This window comes from Strigops habroptila, chromosome 1 (assembly GCF_004027225.2).
Source record: "Strigops habroptila isolate Jane chromosome 1, bStrHab1.2.pri, whole genome shotgun sequence".
Classification (NCBI taxonomy): domain Eukaryota; kingdom Metazoa; phylum Chordata; class Aves; order Psittaciformes; family Psittacidae; genus Strigops; species Strigops habroptila.
The window spans coordinates 89,434,752-89,454,635 of NC_044277.2; the positions used below are offsets into that span (position 1 = coordinate 89,434,752).

At 45.0% G+C, this 19,884-nt stretch overlaps 1 protein-coding gene across 4 annotated transcripts in view; it reads left to right on the forward strand.

Annotated features, from left to right (window-relative positions):
- The first annotated feature begins 1,069 nt into the window (after positions 1-1,069).
- HIVEP1 (HIVEP zinc finger 1) overlaps positions 1,070-19,884 on the forward strand; it is a 135,789-nt gene continuing 116,974 nt past the window's right edge. Inside the window, exons 1-3 of one of the 4 annotated variants that reach the window (XM_030487831.1) lie at positions 2,556-2,571; positions 3,373-3,464; positions 5,272-5,418. In XM_030487831.1, the coding sequence (XP_030343691.1) occupies positions 5,379-5,418 (40 nt within the window). In that variant the 5' untranslated portion in view covers positions 2,556-2,571; positions 3,373-3,464; positions 5,272-5,378. Of the gene's footprint in view, positions 1,281-1,867; positions 1,912-2,265; positions 2,572-3,372; positions 3,465-5,271; positions 5,419-19,884 lie in introns of those variants that run through there. The other 3 variants (XM_030487749.1, XM_030488013.1, XM_030487921.1) reach the window with 3 other exon arrangements.

The following is a 19,884-nucleotide window of genomic DNA, read 5'->3' on the forward strand; positions in this document are numbered from 1 at the left end:
AAGCTTAGGGCACCTGCAGGTAGGTACTCAGATTGATGCTTTCAGGCTAATGGCAATTCTGTTCTTTAGTAAGTTGGAGCCCTACATATAAAAGCCAGAGGAGGAAGAATCCAAACAAAAGAATCATTTTCTTGTCTAACTGGAGTAGTAGAATGCAATGTTTCTCCTGAAGATACTCTCTGAGGATCTGATCTTTCGTAAATCTCTAATTCTGTGATGAATACCCTGACTGCTGGGTTGCAATGTGAAGGCAGGTTGAACACTTTTGCCTCTTGCACAGTGAATACTTCTGTTGCCTCCAGGCAGGAGGCAGGACAGGTTACCCAGAGCAGAGAACCTGCCCCTGTTGTAAGCCATAAATGTAGGGTATAATTTAAGCGAACTCAAGAAGAAAAATAGCTCAGGGCACTGCCTGTGGCCAAAAGCTCAGCCCGAAGCAGTGTCATATCTGTCCGCAGCTCTGCAGTGAGCTGCTCTGCATCTTCCTGCCTTGGTTTCTCCCATGTGAAAGGAGGACGAAAGTACCTGTCTGTCTTGTGAAAACCCTGCATGGTTAAAAGTGGTTTGAAAGGAGGCCCTATGAAACGCCGGAAGACTCTGGAAACGGCGGTCGTGTTCTCCAAGGCAGGGTCTGGTCTGGACCTCACAAAGGCAGGGTGTAGCATGGCCACAGCGCTTACAGCTGAGCGCAGGGGCTGCCAGGGGAGCACAGGCACGGGAGGAGGAGGAGGAGGGAGAGCAATAGTGAGGTGATGCAAGAAATATTTAATTGGGTTTATTTGCTGAAGGCATCACGTGCTGGCTCCAAGCGCAAACCCCGATGGAAAGCCCGAGCGGCAATCACGAGCTGCCAACACCTTTTCGTCAGGGAGTTCGGATTAAAGAATTAAACCGCAGAAGTCCCCCTCCCCAGAGCCGAACACACACACACACACCCCCCCCCCCCCCTTCGCCTTCTGGCGGTGAGAGGAGAGGGAGGGAGGCACGGCGTTTCCCGGGGCGGGGGGGCAGCCCTGGGCTGGGCAGGGTGACCCCGCACGGGTCACACATGCGGGCTGTGCACACACGCACAGCTGACACAGGAAACCCCACGGCAGCGGCTCAGCCCCAGCCTCCCCCCACCCCCGGCAGAACCCGGAGCCCGGGCCAAAAAAGGGGCGCCGCGGCGGAGAGCGCCGCGCCTCCTCCTCGTATTTCCTCCCCCGCCCACTTCCAGCGGCGGAGGGGCTCGCTGCCGCCCGCGATGCAAAGTTAGCCGCGGCAGGATGCGCGGCGCGGCGGTGAGTTTCCCCGGCGGTGCCGGGGCGCGGCGGGACGGGCCGGGCCGGACCGGGCGGGCGGTGAGGACGCGGGGAAGCCCGGCCGGGCGGGCAGCGGGGAGGAACCTCCGGGATCTCCGCGTCAGCCGCGGCTCCGGGCGCCTCTGTGTGTGTGCCTCTGTGTGTGTGCGCGTCCGGCCGTGCCGGTGCCCCGGGGGCCGGGCCGCGGCAGGGGGGAGCGCGACGCGCACCGGTGCAGCGCCCCGAGCGGCGGGGGGACGGCGGTAACTTTTGCCCTCAAGGGGACGAAAGGCCGCGCAGGACCCCCCCCGGTGAAGGACCCCCTAAACCCCTCCCGAGGCGGCGCCGGCTTTGGGGGCGCCGGGGGGGGCGTCCTGGGACACCGGTGTCCCACCGGTGCAAGCGGCTGTCGGCGGGGGAGCCGCGCGCGGCTGTCGTGCCTCACGCTGCTCCGCCCCCCCCCCCCCCCACCGGGCCGCGAGGAAACCCCCTCGGTGACCCCTCCCCCGACCCCTCCCTCTCTTCCCCCCCGCGCCCGCCCTCCCGCCCCGGCCGGGGAAAGGGGCGGGGCCGGGAGACCCGGTGACGTCACTGCTCCGGCCCCGCTTCCTGCAATAGAAAGTGAGAGAAGGTAAAACACCCCCCGCCCCCCCCCTCCCGCCCGCCCCCCCTCCGCGCCGTGCACGCGCCCCTCCCCCCGCCAGTGACCGGGGCGCCCGTGGGGAGGGGCGGGGCCGAGAGCGCGTCTCTTCCCCCGAGGGGAGCCCGGAGGATGCGCCGGCCCCCCCCCCCAGCCCCGCCCCGCCCCGCCTGTCAGGGGAGGCTCCCCCCACTGCCCCCCCGGCATTGTGCGTGTCCCCCCGCCATGGCGGGGGGGGGGGGGGGCTCCGGTCGGCTCCAGTGTGGGACATGGCGGGGAGGGGGGGGAAGGCCGGAGGAGGGGTCTGCGCGGGAGGCGGGCGCGGCGGCGGCGGCGGGGGGCTGCGGAGGGGGCCGTGCCGGGGGGCGGCGCCTTGGCCGGCCCGGGGGGACGGTGCATGGAGGAGGGGTGGGTGTCGGTGCCGGGTGCTGTGTGTGTGTGCGTGTGCCCGGGCGCGGCGGCGGCGCTGGGTCATGTTTGTGTTTGAGGTTGTCAAGTGAAGGAGGCTCCCGGCTCCCCCCCACTCCCGCCCGCTTCCCCCCCCCCCCCGGTTCCCTCCCGCTGCTGCTGCCGCCGCCGCCGCGCAGGGGTCGCCGCGCTCCCCGCCGCCGCCATCAGCCGCTGCTGCCGCCGCGCCGGCCCCTCCGCCAGGTTTGCAGCGGGCGCCGCGGGGGTCGGGAGGGGGGGGTCGGGAGGCGCCGCGGGCAGGGGGGTGCGGGGCGGGACGGGCGCTCCCCACCGCCTCCTTTCCATCTTCCCCTCCGTCCGTCCGTCCGCGGCCGGCGCCCCCCTCTGCGCGGAGCTGCGGCAGCCACAACACAATGTGTCCTCCGCCGGCAGCGGGGGGGCGGGCGGGGACGGGGAGTCCGCAGGCCCCGCTTCCCCGCCTCCTAGATCCCCCCAGCTCCGCCGGGCCGCCGCGGCACCTCCGGGACGCGCGGGGATTCCACGCCCCAGCTGCGCCCGCCCGCGGTGTCCCCGGGGGAGCTGGCGGCACCCCCCGCCCCGGGCGGGCTTGTCTGTGCGCTCCCCCAGCTTAGCAGCCGGGTAGGGGGGTGGTGGGGGTTCCGCGGAGCCCCGTGCCCGCTCCTCCTGCCCCCCGTCCCCGCCGCCGTCCCCGCTGGGCGCCGGGCTGCGCCGCCCCCCCTGTCCCCGTCCCCCCCCCCCCCCCGGCATGTGTGCAGCGCTTTGTTCGGTGCGGCGTTGCAGAGGGGTTTTCCCAGGCTCCTCCCTCTTTATTCATTCATGGTTTTTTTTCCTCTCTCCCTTCCCCTTCCCTTTGCAACGCTGCTTGCACATACCGACGGCTCTCCGGGCCCCGGGGGGGCTGCTGCCTCCCCGCCCCGCTCCCTAATGGCATTTTTTGGGGGGGGAGAGAAGGGGGATATATGTGACCGCTGCCTTTGCAAGGGCCCTTTTCTCCCTCTCCCTTTTTTTGTTGTTTAAACGAAGGAGGGGAATGACTTTTCGCGTGGGTCCTGCGCGGTGTTTCCGCCGTGGCTTTCACACGGCCATCCGTTTCCCCGAAAGAATGAGTCTTGCTGGTGAGCGGGGGAAATCGGTGGTTTGAAAGCGTAAATAAGATGTCATCCGTGCTGCAGGGGAGCATCGGGAGGTGCTCATGCTTTAAGGATAGCCGGGGGGGTGGGGGGTGGGATTTCAAACTCTTGCTTCTAACAACTTGCATAAAGAAGTCACTGGTGTTGATGAGAATCTTTAGAAGCCTCAGCCCGGCAGCACACAGTGGAAAGAGAGGGCTGGGGTTCAGTGGGGTTCCTCCAAGCAATTCAGCCGCTTCTCTGCATTTCCAGCTTGTGTCCAAGACCAGGAAGATGGACCTGTTAGCATCAGGTTTTGTTTAATTTCTAAACCTTCCTGTTAACCTTGCAGATAAAGAGGTACGGGAAAACAGCTTGACAGGCTCTGTGCTCTGTTTTGGATTTTTCCTTGTTTTTCCTGTAACATGCAGTAACACCCTAGTGAAGAGCCATCAGTCAGAGTAACATTTTCCAGCCTTCCTTTGTGTCATTTGCAGTCAGTTTCTTCTCCGGTTTGTGTCCTTTTATGCAGCAACAGACAAAAGAAACATTAAAAATTAATGATTATGTTCCTCAACAGTGTGTAGACTGAAGGGGTGGTTGCAAGTAGTCTATTTTATGTGGGTTTGAATTCCATTTTTACAAAAACATGGTTGTCTTAAACCCCCCAAAACCCTCCTAAGTTAATACTTAACAAATGCTAAAATTTCTACGTCAGTCCTCCGTAGAGTAGCTATCCTTAATCAACTTGTCCATATTAGGGGCAGTTGTGAAGTTGATATGTTTTGGGTTTTTTTCAATTTCTTTCTCGTGTTTACAAAAAAAAAAAGTAAATCTGTTAACATGTGGTAGTATTACTCTAAAAAAAGTGAAGAGTGGTTAATTTGTTATTTTGTTCAGCTGGAAGAGTGAAATTGTACCAGTCATTTTCTAAGTTGTTGTCTGTAAGTCAGTTTGCCATAGTTCTGTGTGAGATTTCACATCCTGTAGCATTTCAGAAGCTAAACACAGTGCTCCTTAAACTGGAAGCAAAGCATGAGGATATTTGAAAAGTGAGAAAGTTATTTAATCTTGAAAAAAAGCAAGATATATATTTGGGGATTCAAATGTAGGTTTCTGCCAATTTATCACCAGATCCATGTATTAGGCTATTAAAAGAATTCCCTGGTCCATGGGGTTTATCCGTATCGGGGCTTGTAAATCCAGTCCTGTAAATGCAGGGGCTGCTGCAGCCACTCAGGACCACGCCAGAGCAGAAGCCTGCTGTGCAACAGCTTGCAGGTGGATCAAGAGCCAGTGCGATTCTCTGCTGTACACTGATATTTTGGGAGAGATATCCCATAGGGAGTTCTTCTGCACTGGCACGCTCTGTGTGAGAAACCTGGAGGTAGCTGATGTTACTAATAGGGTGGATCATTGCTGGTGCCATGTGTGTTTGCCCTCTGCTGTGTTCTCCCCCCACCCCGAGATGAAGATCTGTGTCTTAAAGCCTGATGTCAAGTTTTGTTTAGTTTTTCTGGATTTATTTGCATGGGACATGAGTTGTTGGAAGACATTTTCTGGCTAGAAAACAGCTGACAAATGTGGAAAAGTGTCTTAGTTTTCTCATGCTTCCTGAGTAATCCCAAAAGGAGTTTCACCCTCATGTAGTTTTCTTTAGATACAGGAACTCTGTAAAAGTATAGGTACAGAAATATTTCTTGCTCATTGCTAATTTCTGTAGCCATTTGAGGATGAAAGGCAGCAGATAGGTATCTTTGTTTTCCTTACTAATGCATACATCTTATAACTTTCATTTCCCCCTTTTTTTTAGCATACGGATTAACTGACCCCTTTGACAAGTTTATGGAGCTGCCATCTCTCTGCTTGCTGTGCTTTCCATTTCTGAGAGAAGAAAGTGGTCTATGAGATTAGAGGAAAATGCCTCGGACAAAGCAGATACATCCCAGAAATCTGAGAGGTATGTAGCTCTCAGCTGAGAAAGAAAAGCTCTTGAGAAACTCGGTTGCAGTTTCAATTATGAGGTCAAAGGAATTTGTACTTAAGAAGTCCATTTTGATCCAAAAATAGTTTGCAAGCAACTTTTAGGAGTCACCTGCGTGACAGCTCTGATTTTGAGAGAAATAAGTGGAATCTGTTCTTATTCTTGCAGTCTCTGTGCTTGACAGCATTCTTGATATCCTCCAGCTTACAGCAATAACCAGCATGAACTTTGAAAATGCAAAGGAGGACGTAGTTTCCTTACCAGAGGATTTACAGTTGAAATACACAGGGAGGTGGGAAATGCACGTAACCTAGAAGGAGCACGAGATCTGACAGCCGGTAGTTGTTTTTCTTAATAGTAATCAGTTTGGCGTGCTTCTGAGGGGATCAGACTCTCCTCCCATGCGTGCCTCCTCTCTGTTTATCATCTGTCACCCACGCTGCCTCCCGCTTTGCTAGGTTTGACCTTGGTCTCCCTGCTGTCCTGCCTTTGTACAGCCAAATGGTAGCTTGTTGGCTATGGAAAAGAGCGAGCAGGCAAATGACCTGCTCCACAAACTGGCAAGCTTACAAGTCCAGGCATTTCCTTGAACAAAATCCCAGTGCACTTAACCAAGCCCAGGACTGGCAGATGAATGTGAGGAATCTGATCCTATGGTTATTTGTTACTGTCTCGGTAGAAGTGGCCCTGGAGGAATTAAATGAGGGGAAAAATACAGGTCAGTTGACAAGCAGATGTGTATGTCGAAGGAAAACATGCTTCCATCCCCACCCTCCTACGCAGTGTTCAGGAGGACATGCTTCCACCTGCACCCTCACGTGTAGCTGTCATCAGCCTTTTTAGTGTGAATTTTACAGTCGTTGTATGGCAGCATCTCTTCAGAGAATAAAAGCGATTACAAAACCACGAACAGCAACATAAAGTTTTAGGGGCAGGAACAACATTTGATTCAGGTTTTAACTTTTTATGCTAAAAACCCAACAAACATCCACATGTGTTTCAGTTAGTTTACAGTTGAGAGGCTCTCAAGTGCTAGTGCCTACAGCTGTGTCCAAGACCTTGTGTTTGTGGACTGTTACTGCTGCTACCACTAAAAACCTCTGCTGGAGGAGACACTTTTGCAGTGTCTTTCTTCAGAAGTGCCGAGTAGCATTTTTTGGTGCGATGGATAAACCCACATCACAGATCAGGAATTTCACATTTAGGTGATGCCATTTCCTCTTCTTATGGAATGTGAAGCAATAAATTAGAGCCCGATTTTTAATACTGCTGCTTACCAAGTTGCTGGCTGTCCTGGGTTCAGCTATAGCAGTCATTTTTCTCCTGCTTAGTAGCTGGTGCAGTGCTGTGTTTTTTAACTTTCAGCCTGGGAACAACGCTGATAACACCGATGTTTTTAGTTGTTGCTAAGTAATGTTTATTCCAACCAAGGACTTTCTCAGTCTCATGCTTTGCCAGGGAGGAGGGGAAGCCGGGAGGAAGCAGAGACAGGACACCTGACCCAAACTAGCCAAAGGGGTATTCCATACCACAGCACGTCATGCCCAGTATATAAACCAGGGGAGTTACCCGGAAGGCCCAGATCACTGCTCGGGTCGGGCTGGGTATCGGTCGGCGGGTGGTGAGCAATTGTATCCTCTCCCCTTGTTATTTCACTAATCGTTATTATCATTGGTGGTAGCAGTAGTGGTTCTGTGTTATACCTTAGTTGCGGGACTGCTCTTATCTCAACCCGTGGGAGTTACATTCTTCCCATTCTCCTCCCCATCCCTCCGGGAGCGGGGGGAGGAAGAAGTGGGGGGGGGAAGTGAGCGAGCGGCTGTATGGTTCTGAGTTACCGGCTGGGCTCAAACCACGACACTGGCATAGCTGAGCTTATGTTCTCTGATCAAATGTAAGAGCGATCTAATTTTAGTACTCTGATACTTACTCTTGTATCGCTTGAAACTTAATAGGAGTTAAGTCTATTGTAAGGCTTTCGATTCACTTACAGAAATGCATTTAAAATAAATAATCTGATTAAACTCTTAATTGTGTAAGAAATTAATTGCTTTTTTATTTCCTTGCGTAATTTCCCCAGTCATTTAGCTTTTATCACACCCTGTAATAGCAGTTTTCATCAGTTCCTATTTTTCCACAACTAATGGAGTTCTTGAATGAATTAAGATGGGTTAAATGTTGGGAAGGGAAATGGAGGTATACAGTGAGCCCATAATTTGAAATTATGTTGGAATGGCTAAATGATTGTTAAAACTACACAGGTGCTGCAAACTTCAACACATTGTGAGCATGTATTTCTACTATCATGGCTTATTAGAGGTGAAGTGATTTGAAAAATCAGTTTACTTCTCATTAGTTATGCCCTATTTCCATTTTTAGTCTCGATAATGAGGAAAACTGGATTTCACCTTCTTTAGTTGTCAGTCTCTGAGAATATTGCAGGAACTATTTGCCTAAACCCCCAGTTTTTGTTGGAACTTGAGGAGGCCAAAAGATTTCACAGGCATGTTTTCTGACAGCTTATTTTTATGTACGCAAAATTAGACCCATCTTAAGTTGACCCCCTTAAACATTAGAACTTTGAAAAATGTGGTTTTTAGAGCTGTGGTTTAATCCAGGGTAATTAGTACTGATGATAACGAAATCTGCAAAAAGTATAAATGTCTGTGGTTGACAGTGAAACTCTGCAAACTCTTATGTTTTGCAACTTTCTAAAGACAAAGGTGTAAGATGTATTTTTATGTTAAAAGGTATTTTTAAGTTGTCTAAAACTGATTGTCACCTTTTGTACTATGTACAAAGAACACTCCGTGGCCGTACCTGGCTTCTCCCTCCCTTGTCCTGGCTCCTCTCGTTGCCCCATAGCAATCAGATCACCAGCAGCTTTAACTGGACTTGTCCAGAGCCCATCAATGTTTAACTTTTTTGAGAGATCACAGTGGGACAACCCTTGACACTCTCTACCCTGTTGTGCATCAGATGAGTTACTTGGGTTGCACTTGCAGTCCAAGTCAGCCTGGAGAATAAACAACCAAGTCCAAGAACCTAAAGTATTTTCAAAAACCCAAGACAATCCCTCTCTCCCTCCCCCACAAAAAAACACACAGAAAAACCCCCACCGTAAACACCTACCACCACCACCACTCCCATTACTTAAATTGAGGTTTTGCTGCAGTATAAGAGTAAGTTTTGAAGGTTCTAGTATTGCCTGTGTTTACCACAAGCAAACTTACTGTCTGAGGAAAATTAAGTAGTAGTGTTTACTATAGAGAGCTAAATTGAAGATTTTGGCAGGAAACCTTAAGGCTCTCCTTTTTGTGACATAGCTTGATTTTACTGGTTTTGTATACTTCTGAGAGAGCTGAGAGCCTTTCGCAGATTAGCAGTAACCCTGAAGAATCAGAATCAGTGAAGATCAGATTTATTTTGTGTATGTTTGGAGTTTTTCTTTCTTTTGTGTGCTGAGGTAATCTCCTGTCTCCCCCTTCTTGGTTTTCACTGAGTATTTACAGATGAGTAATATAGTACTATACTAACTGATTTTACAGCAGGAAAAAACTCCAAACCTGTATCAAGAGGATATGATATGGAAAACATTTTGCAAATTAAAAAAAATACTAAATTAGTTGGCCACTTGTTTTCGTGACTGTATTAGTGACATGGTTTTAATGCCCACCTCCGAGTGTGTTGTGTATGAAAGGTATCAGTAACACATTTTTTGCGCTGCACTTGTTTCATTATGTTTTGTCACATCAAACTTCCCTGCTTCTCACTGCAAATTTGTCCTTAGGATAAAAATGTTACCATCACCAGTGTCTGTTTTGGTAAGAGGAGTTGTGCAGTGTCAGACTTGATCTCCTGACTAACCTGACAGTCATGGTCATGTGCAGCAGTAGAGATGAGTGGCTAAAATTTGAGAGCAATTGCAGTTTTGCAGTTCTCAGAAGGATATGGGTTGGTTGTAAAATGCTTGGTAGTTTGAAAGGTGAAAGCCAAAGGTATGCCTAGGAAAAGCCTGGCATGGAAGGTTACCTGTCAGCAATGTGGCTGGAAACTAAGTTTATAAGCAGGTGTTCCTTGTGTTGTCTTAGTCTCTTAAGTATTAAAGGTGCGTACTGTGTTGCTAATCAAAAGCATCATCATTCCCCCTCCAGAAAATGTGTGCTGGAGAAGAGGAAAATACCTGTCTTATTCAGAGGTCGCTTTAATTGACTTTATTTGTTGTATGAAGTTTTAGCTCACTAAAACTGACAAAAAGACTACTTTGCATGTGGTTGCTACCCTATGTTTACATGGCCAATTGATACACAGGTGTAACAAAACATTTCACAGGAGCTGTAATGTATTCCCAGAAGTACAGTTACATTAGAGAATCATGCTTTTAGCAGGGCTGAGTGGGCTTGGTTTGTTGTCAGATGGTTGTGAGAATATGGAAGGAAAAACATGTTTTTGTTTACTTAGAAGTACCCAGTTGCAGAGTTTAAAATGAAAACTTACTTATTATGTATATAGTGTTTAGCACAGTGCTCTGATTCACCAGTACAGAACTGTAACAAATATTTTGAACTTCATCTTTCTCGATAAGCTTTCTGTTATTTTTAAGAGGACAAGCTGTTGCTGTTTCTGTTTTTCGTTTTCAATCAAATATTTCTGTTCGAAACAAATGGCGGACAGGCCCATAAAGTTCAGCAGCCATCTCCAAATCTTCTGACGCTTTGCATTTGATAAGTAAACTGCATATATGTATATGTAAAATAAAAGTAGTTTTGCTCAATAGCTTGGGAGCTTTGCAGTAATCTGAAAAGTGTGCTTAAGTTTGCTGGAAAGCTGGATACATCCTGGGCCTTATGATGTGCAGAAGAACTAGGCATCTATGCCTTAAGTGTGATTTAGCAAAGGCTTTTTGAGTTTGCTTAAAATTGTAATGTGCTTTCAATACTGAAATAGGCCAGTCTACACTGAAAGCTGACAGGTTGGTATTTCTTATTAGTGTTCAGTCGTGTAGTCTATAAAACTTGAGTATCGATTGGTGTGCTGTGCTTCAGTTCATGATTTGCATTAATTACTTAAAACTGAGATTTCTCAAGGCTCACTTCTGTAATTTGTGCTTGCATGGTTCAGAAGAAATGTGCAAGCAGAACATTTGACTTTTGGGTCTTTTGGGTCTTCTTTCTGAGACAAAAATAACGCTTCAGTTTAGGGTATTTCTGAGGGGCTGTTGATGCAGTACTGGTACATCAGAAGTGCTAGTGGTCTGTGCTCTGTGGTGTACCTGTGGATATCTGTAACGATGTTGCATATGTCTTGCTTAAATTCGTGAAGCAAGTGTGAGACACGTGGAACAAGAAGTCAAGAGTTTTGACTCAGTGACTTTATTACAGAAATATCCATTGATTTGTTAGCAGTTCTTGTTTCTGTGTATCAGGTTTTTTTGTACGCTTCTACAAACCAAACTTGAACCCAAAACCTCCCTTGTGAAGGTAGAGAGAGTGCATAGCTCTGTTGATGCATCAGCAGCTGGAGTACCAGCAGATTCACCTGTAATGCAGTGAACAGACCAGATCTCTTGTAGACTATGGAAGTCCTCTCACTGTGCCTCATGTTTCTCATCTGGGATGGTGGAATGATAATGTTTCTTTTTTTTGTTTGTTTTACTTGTGTAGAGTGTAAGATCTTTAGGCTTTTCTATGGTGTGCGTGGTCCAACATGTCCAACATCTTGCACATTAGGTATCATCTTGGCTGCAGCCCTTGAATTTTATTGTAATGTGAATAGTATCTATATCTGCATGTGAAAAACTATCTAAAACACTCTGCAGTATAAGAAAGGCTGGATTTAAAACTGTAATTTGCCAACCTTTTCCATCACCTGTCCTGTCTCATTGTTCTGTGTCCCTAAATTTATCATGTGTTTTCAATAGGGCCTAGTCCTGTTAACTGCACAGGATGGTTGGGGTTTGTGTCAGTGGCCACAGGTGATGGACAAAAGCCTGTTGAGAGCGGATTGCAAGAGGCAAAAGAATAGTAGGGTGGATAACACTGTTCAGTGTTCCCTTGAGACAACTGGATTTAATTCCTGCCTCTACCACCAAGTTTCTTGTGTGAGACTGAGCAATTCTGTTACACCAAACTAGTGCAGCCAGCAACTAATTGTGTATGTATGTGCTGCATTTTGCCTGAGTTGAGATGCCAAGGCACAAATGATGAGGTTTTCCAACTGCATTTGGTCCACTGTGGCTGCAGTTTGGATGGAAAACACTGCAGAAGTGCAGTGGTTTTTGTGTTTGTTGGGTTTTTTTATTTTTAAGAAAGAAAAAAGGTCTAGGTCACTTAAGTTGAAGGTCCAATATTAGCCAACACTTTATGCCTCTGTGTTCTGCCTGTAAATTGGAGATACCATACCACATCAGCTTCTAAGGGCTCAGAAGATAAAGTTGTTACTGTTGTGAAGCAGACACCCGGTGGCTAAATAACGGAAAAGATGATGAAGAAACTGGTAGCAAAGAGAGCCAAGCAGTGGGCACAGCCCATTTTGCTCACTGGCTTAGTGTGCGTAAACACCCTTACTTTTGGCATTCTTCAACTTCTTGCTGCTTTGCCTCACAATCTTAACATTTAAAAGATATTCTCAAAGCTTACTTCCTAGCTTTTAAAATACCAAACTAAAACCCCAAGAAATTCCCCCATATTGAACCACAACGCTTCTCATGTGAGTCATGGAGTTGTTGGGACCTCAAACTGCAATGCAAGCTCTTGCTGCGTGAGCTGTACAGCATGCTGTTGTACCCCACATGGACCGGGCGCTGGAGAGCAGAGAAATTGCTCCCATCGGAGAGTGTTCCATCAGCATGTTGCAGAGTTTCGAGCTGTTGCTGAGAAAGCCCCTGCAGCCAGGAGGGAATACTCACTGCAGGAAAAGTCTCTAGAGAGGAACAACTTTAATGTCATAATTTCCCAGTTGGTTTGGAGTCTAGTTTAAGCCATTGCTGCTGAAGGAAGTGAAGCAGTCCTGCCTTCCCTTACCACAGACGCCTGTTGCCCTCCTTGCTCATGTGTTTACTGGCCCTGCAGTGGAAGGAGTAGTGGCACTCCGAGTGAGTGTTGGCAGCATCACAGGTAGGGAGTATGTTTTGTACTGGGCTGGCCGGTTCCCTGGTGCCGTACTCCTGCTGTTGCTAGAGCAGGTGGTGTTGGCAGCCTAGGAGGGACAGCACAGAAGCAGGGTTGTCTCGAGCATCTTGCTTGGACTCATTGTGAAACTATGTTGGAAATCTCTTTTTGCCATGAGTAAGCAGCAAGCTTTCAGAGCTTCTTGAGTTGTCCAAAGACAGGTATAGATTTTCATAAGGGTGACAGAAGGTTCTTTCCTTATTTCTGTTTTCTTTGCTTTTCACCCCTTCTACTGGTAAATTTCAAAACTGGGAAGTGATGGAGGTTTTTAATGGATGACTTTAAGAATTTTAGCATACTGGTAAACCAGCAGGAAACTGAACTGGTCTCACTTGACACCTTAGTTGAAAATAAAATAAAACAATCTCTCTAAAATTTCACATAGAACTTTCATTCAGAATAAACAAAATTTGGCTAAGATTGAAGCAATTAAAAGGAGGTCCAGAAAACCAAACTTGATTGTAGCTGGCAGTGTCAGCTTTGAATATGTATTTATAGATTTCTGCATATGCATGCTAAATATTAGGAAAAGTAAATGGGGACAATGCAGAGAGAGTCTGCTGGATGTAGACAGTGGCAAAAATAAGTGCTTTCAGAGGGAGTTAAAATAACATGAGGAAGAGTGATAAAATAATGATATTCCAGCTAACAGGATTGCAAAGAAATACCTGCAAGAATATTGATTGAAAAAAAAGAGAGTGGAGGAAGTAGCTTAGTTCTGTTCTCTTGATAGTAGAAAACAAAAAATTGTATTTTTAATGGAATATAAACCCTTTACAATTGCAGTTAGAATCAGGCTCAAGTTGGAAGAAATCGGTGAAGGGTAAGGTTAAAAAAAATTAATACATACAGAAACAAAAAAATAGCAACAATGAATCCGATAATCATGGAATCATTTAAGTCGGAAAAGACCTTTGAGATCATCAAGTCCAACCATTAACCTAGCACTGCCAAGTCCACAGCAATATATGGCAATACATTAACTGCAAAAGGTATTTAAAAAAATTATGCGAATTAAGATCACATAAAATGAAACTGCTATGCAACACTAGCAGTTTAGAGATAATGTGTCTTATGAAAGTCTAGCACTTAATTATGGAAAATGAAATACAAAGCATGAAAATTAGAATTGAACAGTGAACTGGAGCTTGAAAGCTGTGTTTAAGCCAGTTAGATTTCGTTCAGAATACAGTGAACTGGAAACAGCTCAAATCTGTAATTCTGCCTTTCCTTTACATCCTGTATCTTCTTTATTGCTAATAGACCGTGGAGTAAGAAATGCTACAGAATTTGGCATTTGCTGAAGCATGAACTCCAGAGTGTTAGGAAGGTCCTGGAAAAAAAAAATGTAGCTGTGAAAAGAAAAACAAAAAGTAAGATTTCTGCAGTTGCTCTTTCAAACATTTCTATTAAAGCAGGCAGTTGGCTCTGGGATGAAACTGAGTCCAGTCTTTTAAGCCCAGGAACAATGACATTTTGTAAGAGTCCATCTTTCTTATGAGCATTTAGAAGAATATGACTTTTTGGTTGGTTGGTTTTTTAAATCCTTGTATCTCAGAATAAATTTTGGTTTGCTGTGAGTGTATATGCAAGGTATATAAGGTAACTGGTTTAATGTGTGTGTGGGGTGTATGTGTGTGTGAACTTACTTAAAAAAACAACCACCTAAACAAGCAAAAAAGAAGCAACAGCCACTTCTAATGTGTAATCCTTAGAAATGAACATGTAAATAGCAAAATCCTGGATAGGTCATCATGTTTGGTTGAGAGAGCCTCTTCACAGGTTTATGGGCATCTACCTCTTATATGGCCGTTATGAAAAAAGCTAAGTAAGGCTTATATGGTCTCACGTTTTTCTTGATGGACTTTTTACTGCTTTAAAACTATGCAAGTTTCTCTTTGGCACTCCTGACAGTATTTTCAAACATTGAAGGCATCAGTCCACTAGATTTTGCAATTGTGGACTGTGTTACTGCACAGTGCGTATCTAGCTCAATGAACCTTCCTAGAGTATTGTTACTATTTAAAAATATCTTGTTGCAATGAATTCTCTTTAATAAAAAAGGTCCCAAAGGAATTTGCAGCATAGTGCTGTTTCCTTCGAACTTACGCTGTTGCCTGTGTTATGATGCTTGAAAGGGTTTGTGTGATAAATACTTACCTGCTGCTCCAGGTGAGGATTCATGGGCTGTGGGAAGAATTCCTGGTCCCTGGCAGGGTGGACAGACATGCAGGACCTCACTTAGGGAGCTGAGTAGCAACTCGCTGTTGTCTGCATGTTAGGGAGTAGTGTCTGTTTGATGCAACATTTTGCAACGTTGGTGAAGAGGTGAAAACTATTTTTTCTAACCACAGTCAGTCATTATCACCAAAACAGTCACCCTGTAGCCCACCTTGACATATTCAGTAAGCTTAGAAAAACACTCTGTTTTGGGGCTTATGTTGTTCTGGTTTGTTTTTTAATCCTGAAATTACTCCCTTTCATGGCATGTATTTTGAGTTTCTTCTTATGATCAGGCAATTTGATTTCAAATTGCAAACTACTGTAAATATTTATGCTGGGAAACTTAAAGGAGACTTCCTAGAGCTACACATTTTCAAAGAGCTAGTTATACCAGTATGTTATTTCCTAGACTTGTTCATTCTTTGGTATGTTGGACTTCTGTGGTAAGCATTTTAGTTCGGTAATGGTTTATGAGATTAGGGAGAGAGAAACTCGGGCTGTTACTCAGTTGGAAAAATAAGATTTTCCTTGCTATGTTAAAACAGATGAATAAACTGGACTTTAAATTTCCAAATTAGATGAGTTGGGCGAAGCACGGTCTTTCCTTCCACTTGTTTAAATGTATCATGTCTCAGAATATTTACATTAAGAAGTGGAGGGGGGGAACCTTTGGCAGATGTTTGGAGGCTTTGGTGACGCATTTGTGGGGGAAGTGGGGAAGCTCTAGTTCAGTAGGCAAGGCAATACTGTTTGTTTTTATACAAAAGCTTTTTAAATGCCCTTAAAGCTTCTCTCGTGTGCTCAGAGGATATGTTGATTGAGTGATTCGCGTATGACCTTTGGTGGCAGACTAAAGAAGAAATGTCTTTGTAACGATCCACAGGTTGTGAAAAGTGGAAGGAGGATTTTTGTTAAGGCAAAGTTGAAAAAGTCTGGGTGCTGGAGAATTTCATCTTTAACTCAAGACTTGTTGATACTCATACACTTGAATCTGGTTAATGCAGTAAACTGGGTTTAACACCTTTGATTACCAGCAGAAGCAGCGCATAGAGAGTACATATTCATATGTTAAATACCCTGTGAACTTGTTTTCCCCTGAATTCCCCTGTGTTTAAAAGATAAGTTCTCAGAAAGTCCTGTTTGTAAATGCCAGGGCAGACCTGGGCTGAAATCACGAAAGGTTTGGAACGAGCTGTGGGGAGGAAAAGCAGTGGTTCGGCAGGAGCCTGTGGTGTAGCGTCGCTACAAAACAACTGTGTGTGTGTTCCTAGTTACCTATGAAATATGTGGCTTACGCCCTGCCAGCAGTGGTAGTCATGGAATATCCATAGCGCACTGCATTATTTCCTCTGATTTCTGGCCTAATTTTTGGGGATGGGAGGTGGGGTATGTTAACGTTGAATGGCATTGTTTTTAACAACTGAGCTCAGCCAAGTCAGATGGGAGATTGCATGCTTGTTCTTACCCTAAAGGTTGCAATGCAGACACAATGCAGAGCCAGGAAAAAGAAAGAAGTGCTTAGAAATGGCACTTAAAGTATAATTTTTGTGGTGGCTTTGCTATTCCATTACCTATAAGGAATCTGTAGTCGCTGTGCTTTTTGAAGAGGAGTGCCTGTCTTTTACACAGTAGATGTGTGTAGACTTTACCTTTCTCCCTGCTTCAGGATTTCTGAAAGAAAGAAGTATTTCTATCCCAAATCTTTGAAGAAAACAAAAGGGTGTATAAATTAATTGTGTTTAAAATATTTCACTATAATTTTTATTGGCGAAATACCTAATATGCCAAAATGTTCCTGTAATTTTCAGCTGTCAAGAGGCAGAGCTAAGTATGTATGTTGTAATAGTTTAATGCTTTGAATCTTAAAAGAGAATTGCCTTCTTCAGTGTAAGGGCAATGCTTTTGTAGCTAAGAGGCGGATTAGGAATTGTGAAAATGCCAAACTTTATTGCAGGGATGATTTAATAGTTTTCAAAAAAATCTTTATGGGTATACACAGTGGACTTTCTGAATTTGTCTCAAGTATTACGTACTTTTGTTAGTGCGATGGGGTAGTACTCTTTTTCATGATAATAGTTTGTGGAACATATAATTAGATTTTTCTCTGTTGTTTTTTCTTTCTTTAAACAAAGTGTATTTCTGTGCCAATAAAATCTTACATGTATTTTTAGAAGACTGTATGTATGTTATCTCCAGGTATGTGTGTCCATTAGCATGTTTCAAAATAGTGTTTTCTTTACGTGCTTTTTCCTTTTTTTTTCTTAGAATTCTAGAATATAACCTGAAACAGTGATGCAGCTTGTGGAGATATCAGAGGAATTGCTGTTCTGGTACAGGATGATTTTACTTTTGTCAGACCCATGAAACGCAGTGTGTCTCCAGTACCTTCAGCAAGGTTTGGTACTACAAGGTTTGCGGTAGAACCTGGCTGCCATTCCTGTTCACGTACATGAAATCCATTGCCACAGTGGTAGAAAGCAAGCCAGTTTTTGTTGTTTGGCTGCTAAATGCAGATCTGCTTCCCTGTTGAAAGGGTCAATCTTCCCTCTCTGAGGCTCCTTAATTAATTTAGTCATTAGGCTTGCTCAGAAGCCCTGTAGTCTTAACAGTTTATGGTTTTCTGAAGCTTTCAGTTGTCTTGGTGTGTCATCTGCATACGCAAGAGCACTGTCAGGGCAAACTCTGAAATTCCCTGGTGGAGCAGGTTGGGATCTCCTGCTTGGGGCCTTTGACAGAGGGATCCCGTATCCTAGAGAGAGCGGCATTGCAGGCAGATCAGGGCACATCCCAGAGCTCGTGGGAAGCTTTCACAGGCATCCAGGCAGGAGATGGCCTCAGCACAAAACAGGTTTTAATTATTCATGTTTTTCCAGTATCTTATGCCCGGCTTCTATCATGCCTTTTCAGAAATAAATGAATAGTGCATTCCTCTGTATCATTATAATATTTTTTCGTCACAACTCTTTTTGCAAGTAGTTCTCTATTTTTTTATTTTTTTTAATTCCTCTCTGCCCTTTTTTCTTATCTCACTGTTTTTCTCCAGAGTGACTTCCAGTTCTTGCTGTCTATTGCTTCTCTACAACTCTGCCTGCTAATGCAAATACAACCAACAGTCTAGTGGGCATCTAGGAAACTGATAAATTTATAGTGTCATCTTATTCCTCCCTCATTTTTCCTCCTGTTCTTCAGCCTCGCAAACCCTTTGATACTGCTAACATCTTATGGTTTCCTCCCTGAACAAAGTCATAGCTATAAAGACGTTTCTACTGAAGCGACCCAGAGTTTACGTGATGAGGCCTTAAAAAATACAGTTAACACTCTGTTCTTCAGGAATAACATCTTTGCAGTGCTTTGAGAAAGCAAAACAGAAAATTGGCTATAGAGAAGCATGGTGTATTAAGAATCAAGGTTCAGAGGTTTGAAGAATGTGGTATCTGTCTGTAACATGCTTGGGAAGCAATGCCAAGTAATGTATTTGCAGTGTATCTGAAAACTGACCCCATTATTTTAGACAGTATTTCTACGGATGGTATCTCCAAGATGAAGAAGCAAGTGTGTGTGTAGCTGCATTTCTCATAGGTCTGTATAAACACAATCAGGACTGTTTGGAAGTGGAAAAAGGAAGAGTTAATATTTCAGTATATTCCCAACTTTTACAGTAATTTGTGTACTTTTTTTCTTTCTGTGGGGGACAGGACAAGGGTGAGTAAAAGTTCTTGAGATTGACATTCTAGCAGCTTTTCTTTTGAATGCTCCATGCTTTATTAAAATGCTGACCAACAAATCTCTCCTGTTTACCATCATGGACTGTCAAAGGGAGCTTCAGTAGAAGCAGTGAGTGATGAGCAGGCTGGTGTGCCTCACCTGCCTCTCGGCCTCCTTTCCTGTGTTTGTAGCATTGAGGGTAAAAGATAGATTGAACCCACTGAGGTATATTCTTGTGGACCTTAGTATGTCGGCTGTGGTCAGGTATTAAAAGCTTATAAATGCAGCTTGTGAATGTCTAATTCCCAATTCGGCTGGGAAATCACAATCACAGCATGGCTGGCAAAAGTCCTGGCTCATCGGTGTTTGCCTTCTGTAGCTGGATATAGTAATTATGAAAAGCTATTTAAAAATACTTAGAAACAGGGAGGATTCTGAATGTTAATGTCTTATTGGTGGAAAATAATGGCCTGAAAAGGATGTAGTGGTCAGTGTTTTCCACAGCTGAAAGTTTCTGGTTAACCACGTTTTTTCTGCAAGGGCATTCAGAAATTTAAATGCTTTAAAATCTACAGATGTGAGGAAAAGGGGCAGAGGAGACAAAGCCTGGTTTTCAGCTAACAGAAAGGGTTCATTAATATAGATGCACAACTGTGTGCTGGTTACCTGCAAGTTAATTTCAACCTTGCATTTTTAGTAAACACTGATGTAAAACATGTCTCTTGAACTGATGTTATAACTAACCAGCTTTTTCTCCAAGAGGCTTTAAAAACACAGTTTTGGCAACAGTAACTAAGTATTCTACAGAAGAACTCTGAGTAAATGGAAAGAAAGCTAGTAATCAGTTTTGATTAATGGATCTGCATTCTGTTATTTAAATGTTTACATCTTGATTAGCATGTATGCCGCATTTAAATATGTAATTTTACTTGGAGAAAAACTTGAGTCATGGAGAGTGGAGATAATCATTAAGATGCTAAAGGCCAGGGATACAAGGTAAAAAAATGTGCAGGATATGCACCTACCTTTCTCAACTTTGTAAAGTGATACCTATGTGACTGATACTTTCACTTACTTATGGGATTGTAGGAATTCTTAATCAGATACAGGTAAAAGAAAAAGTGTGTGTGTGGGGGGATGGTTTGGTTTTTTTTTTTTTTTCCAAATTCTGCTTAGTCTACAAGATGCTTAAGTTTTAACTAAAGTATTAAAGTTTTATTTCATGAACTGAATGTCTTCTGCTTCTCATTTTGTTAAAGACAAAGTTCAGCAAGTACAAAAGTTTGTGAGACCTTTTTTTGATTATTTTAAGAATTGCGAGTTTATAATAGCATTTAAATCTGCA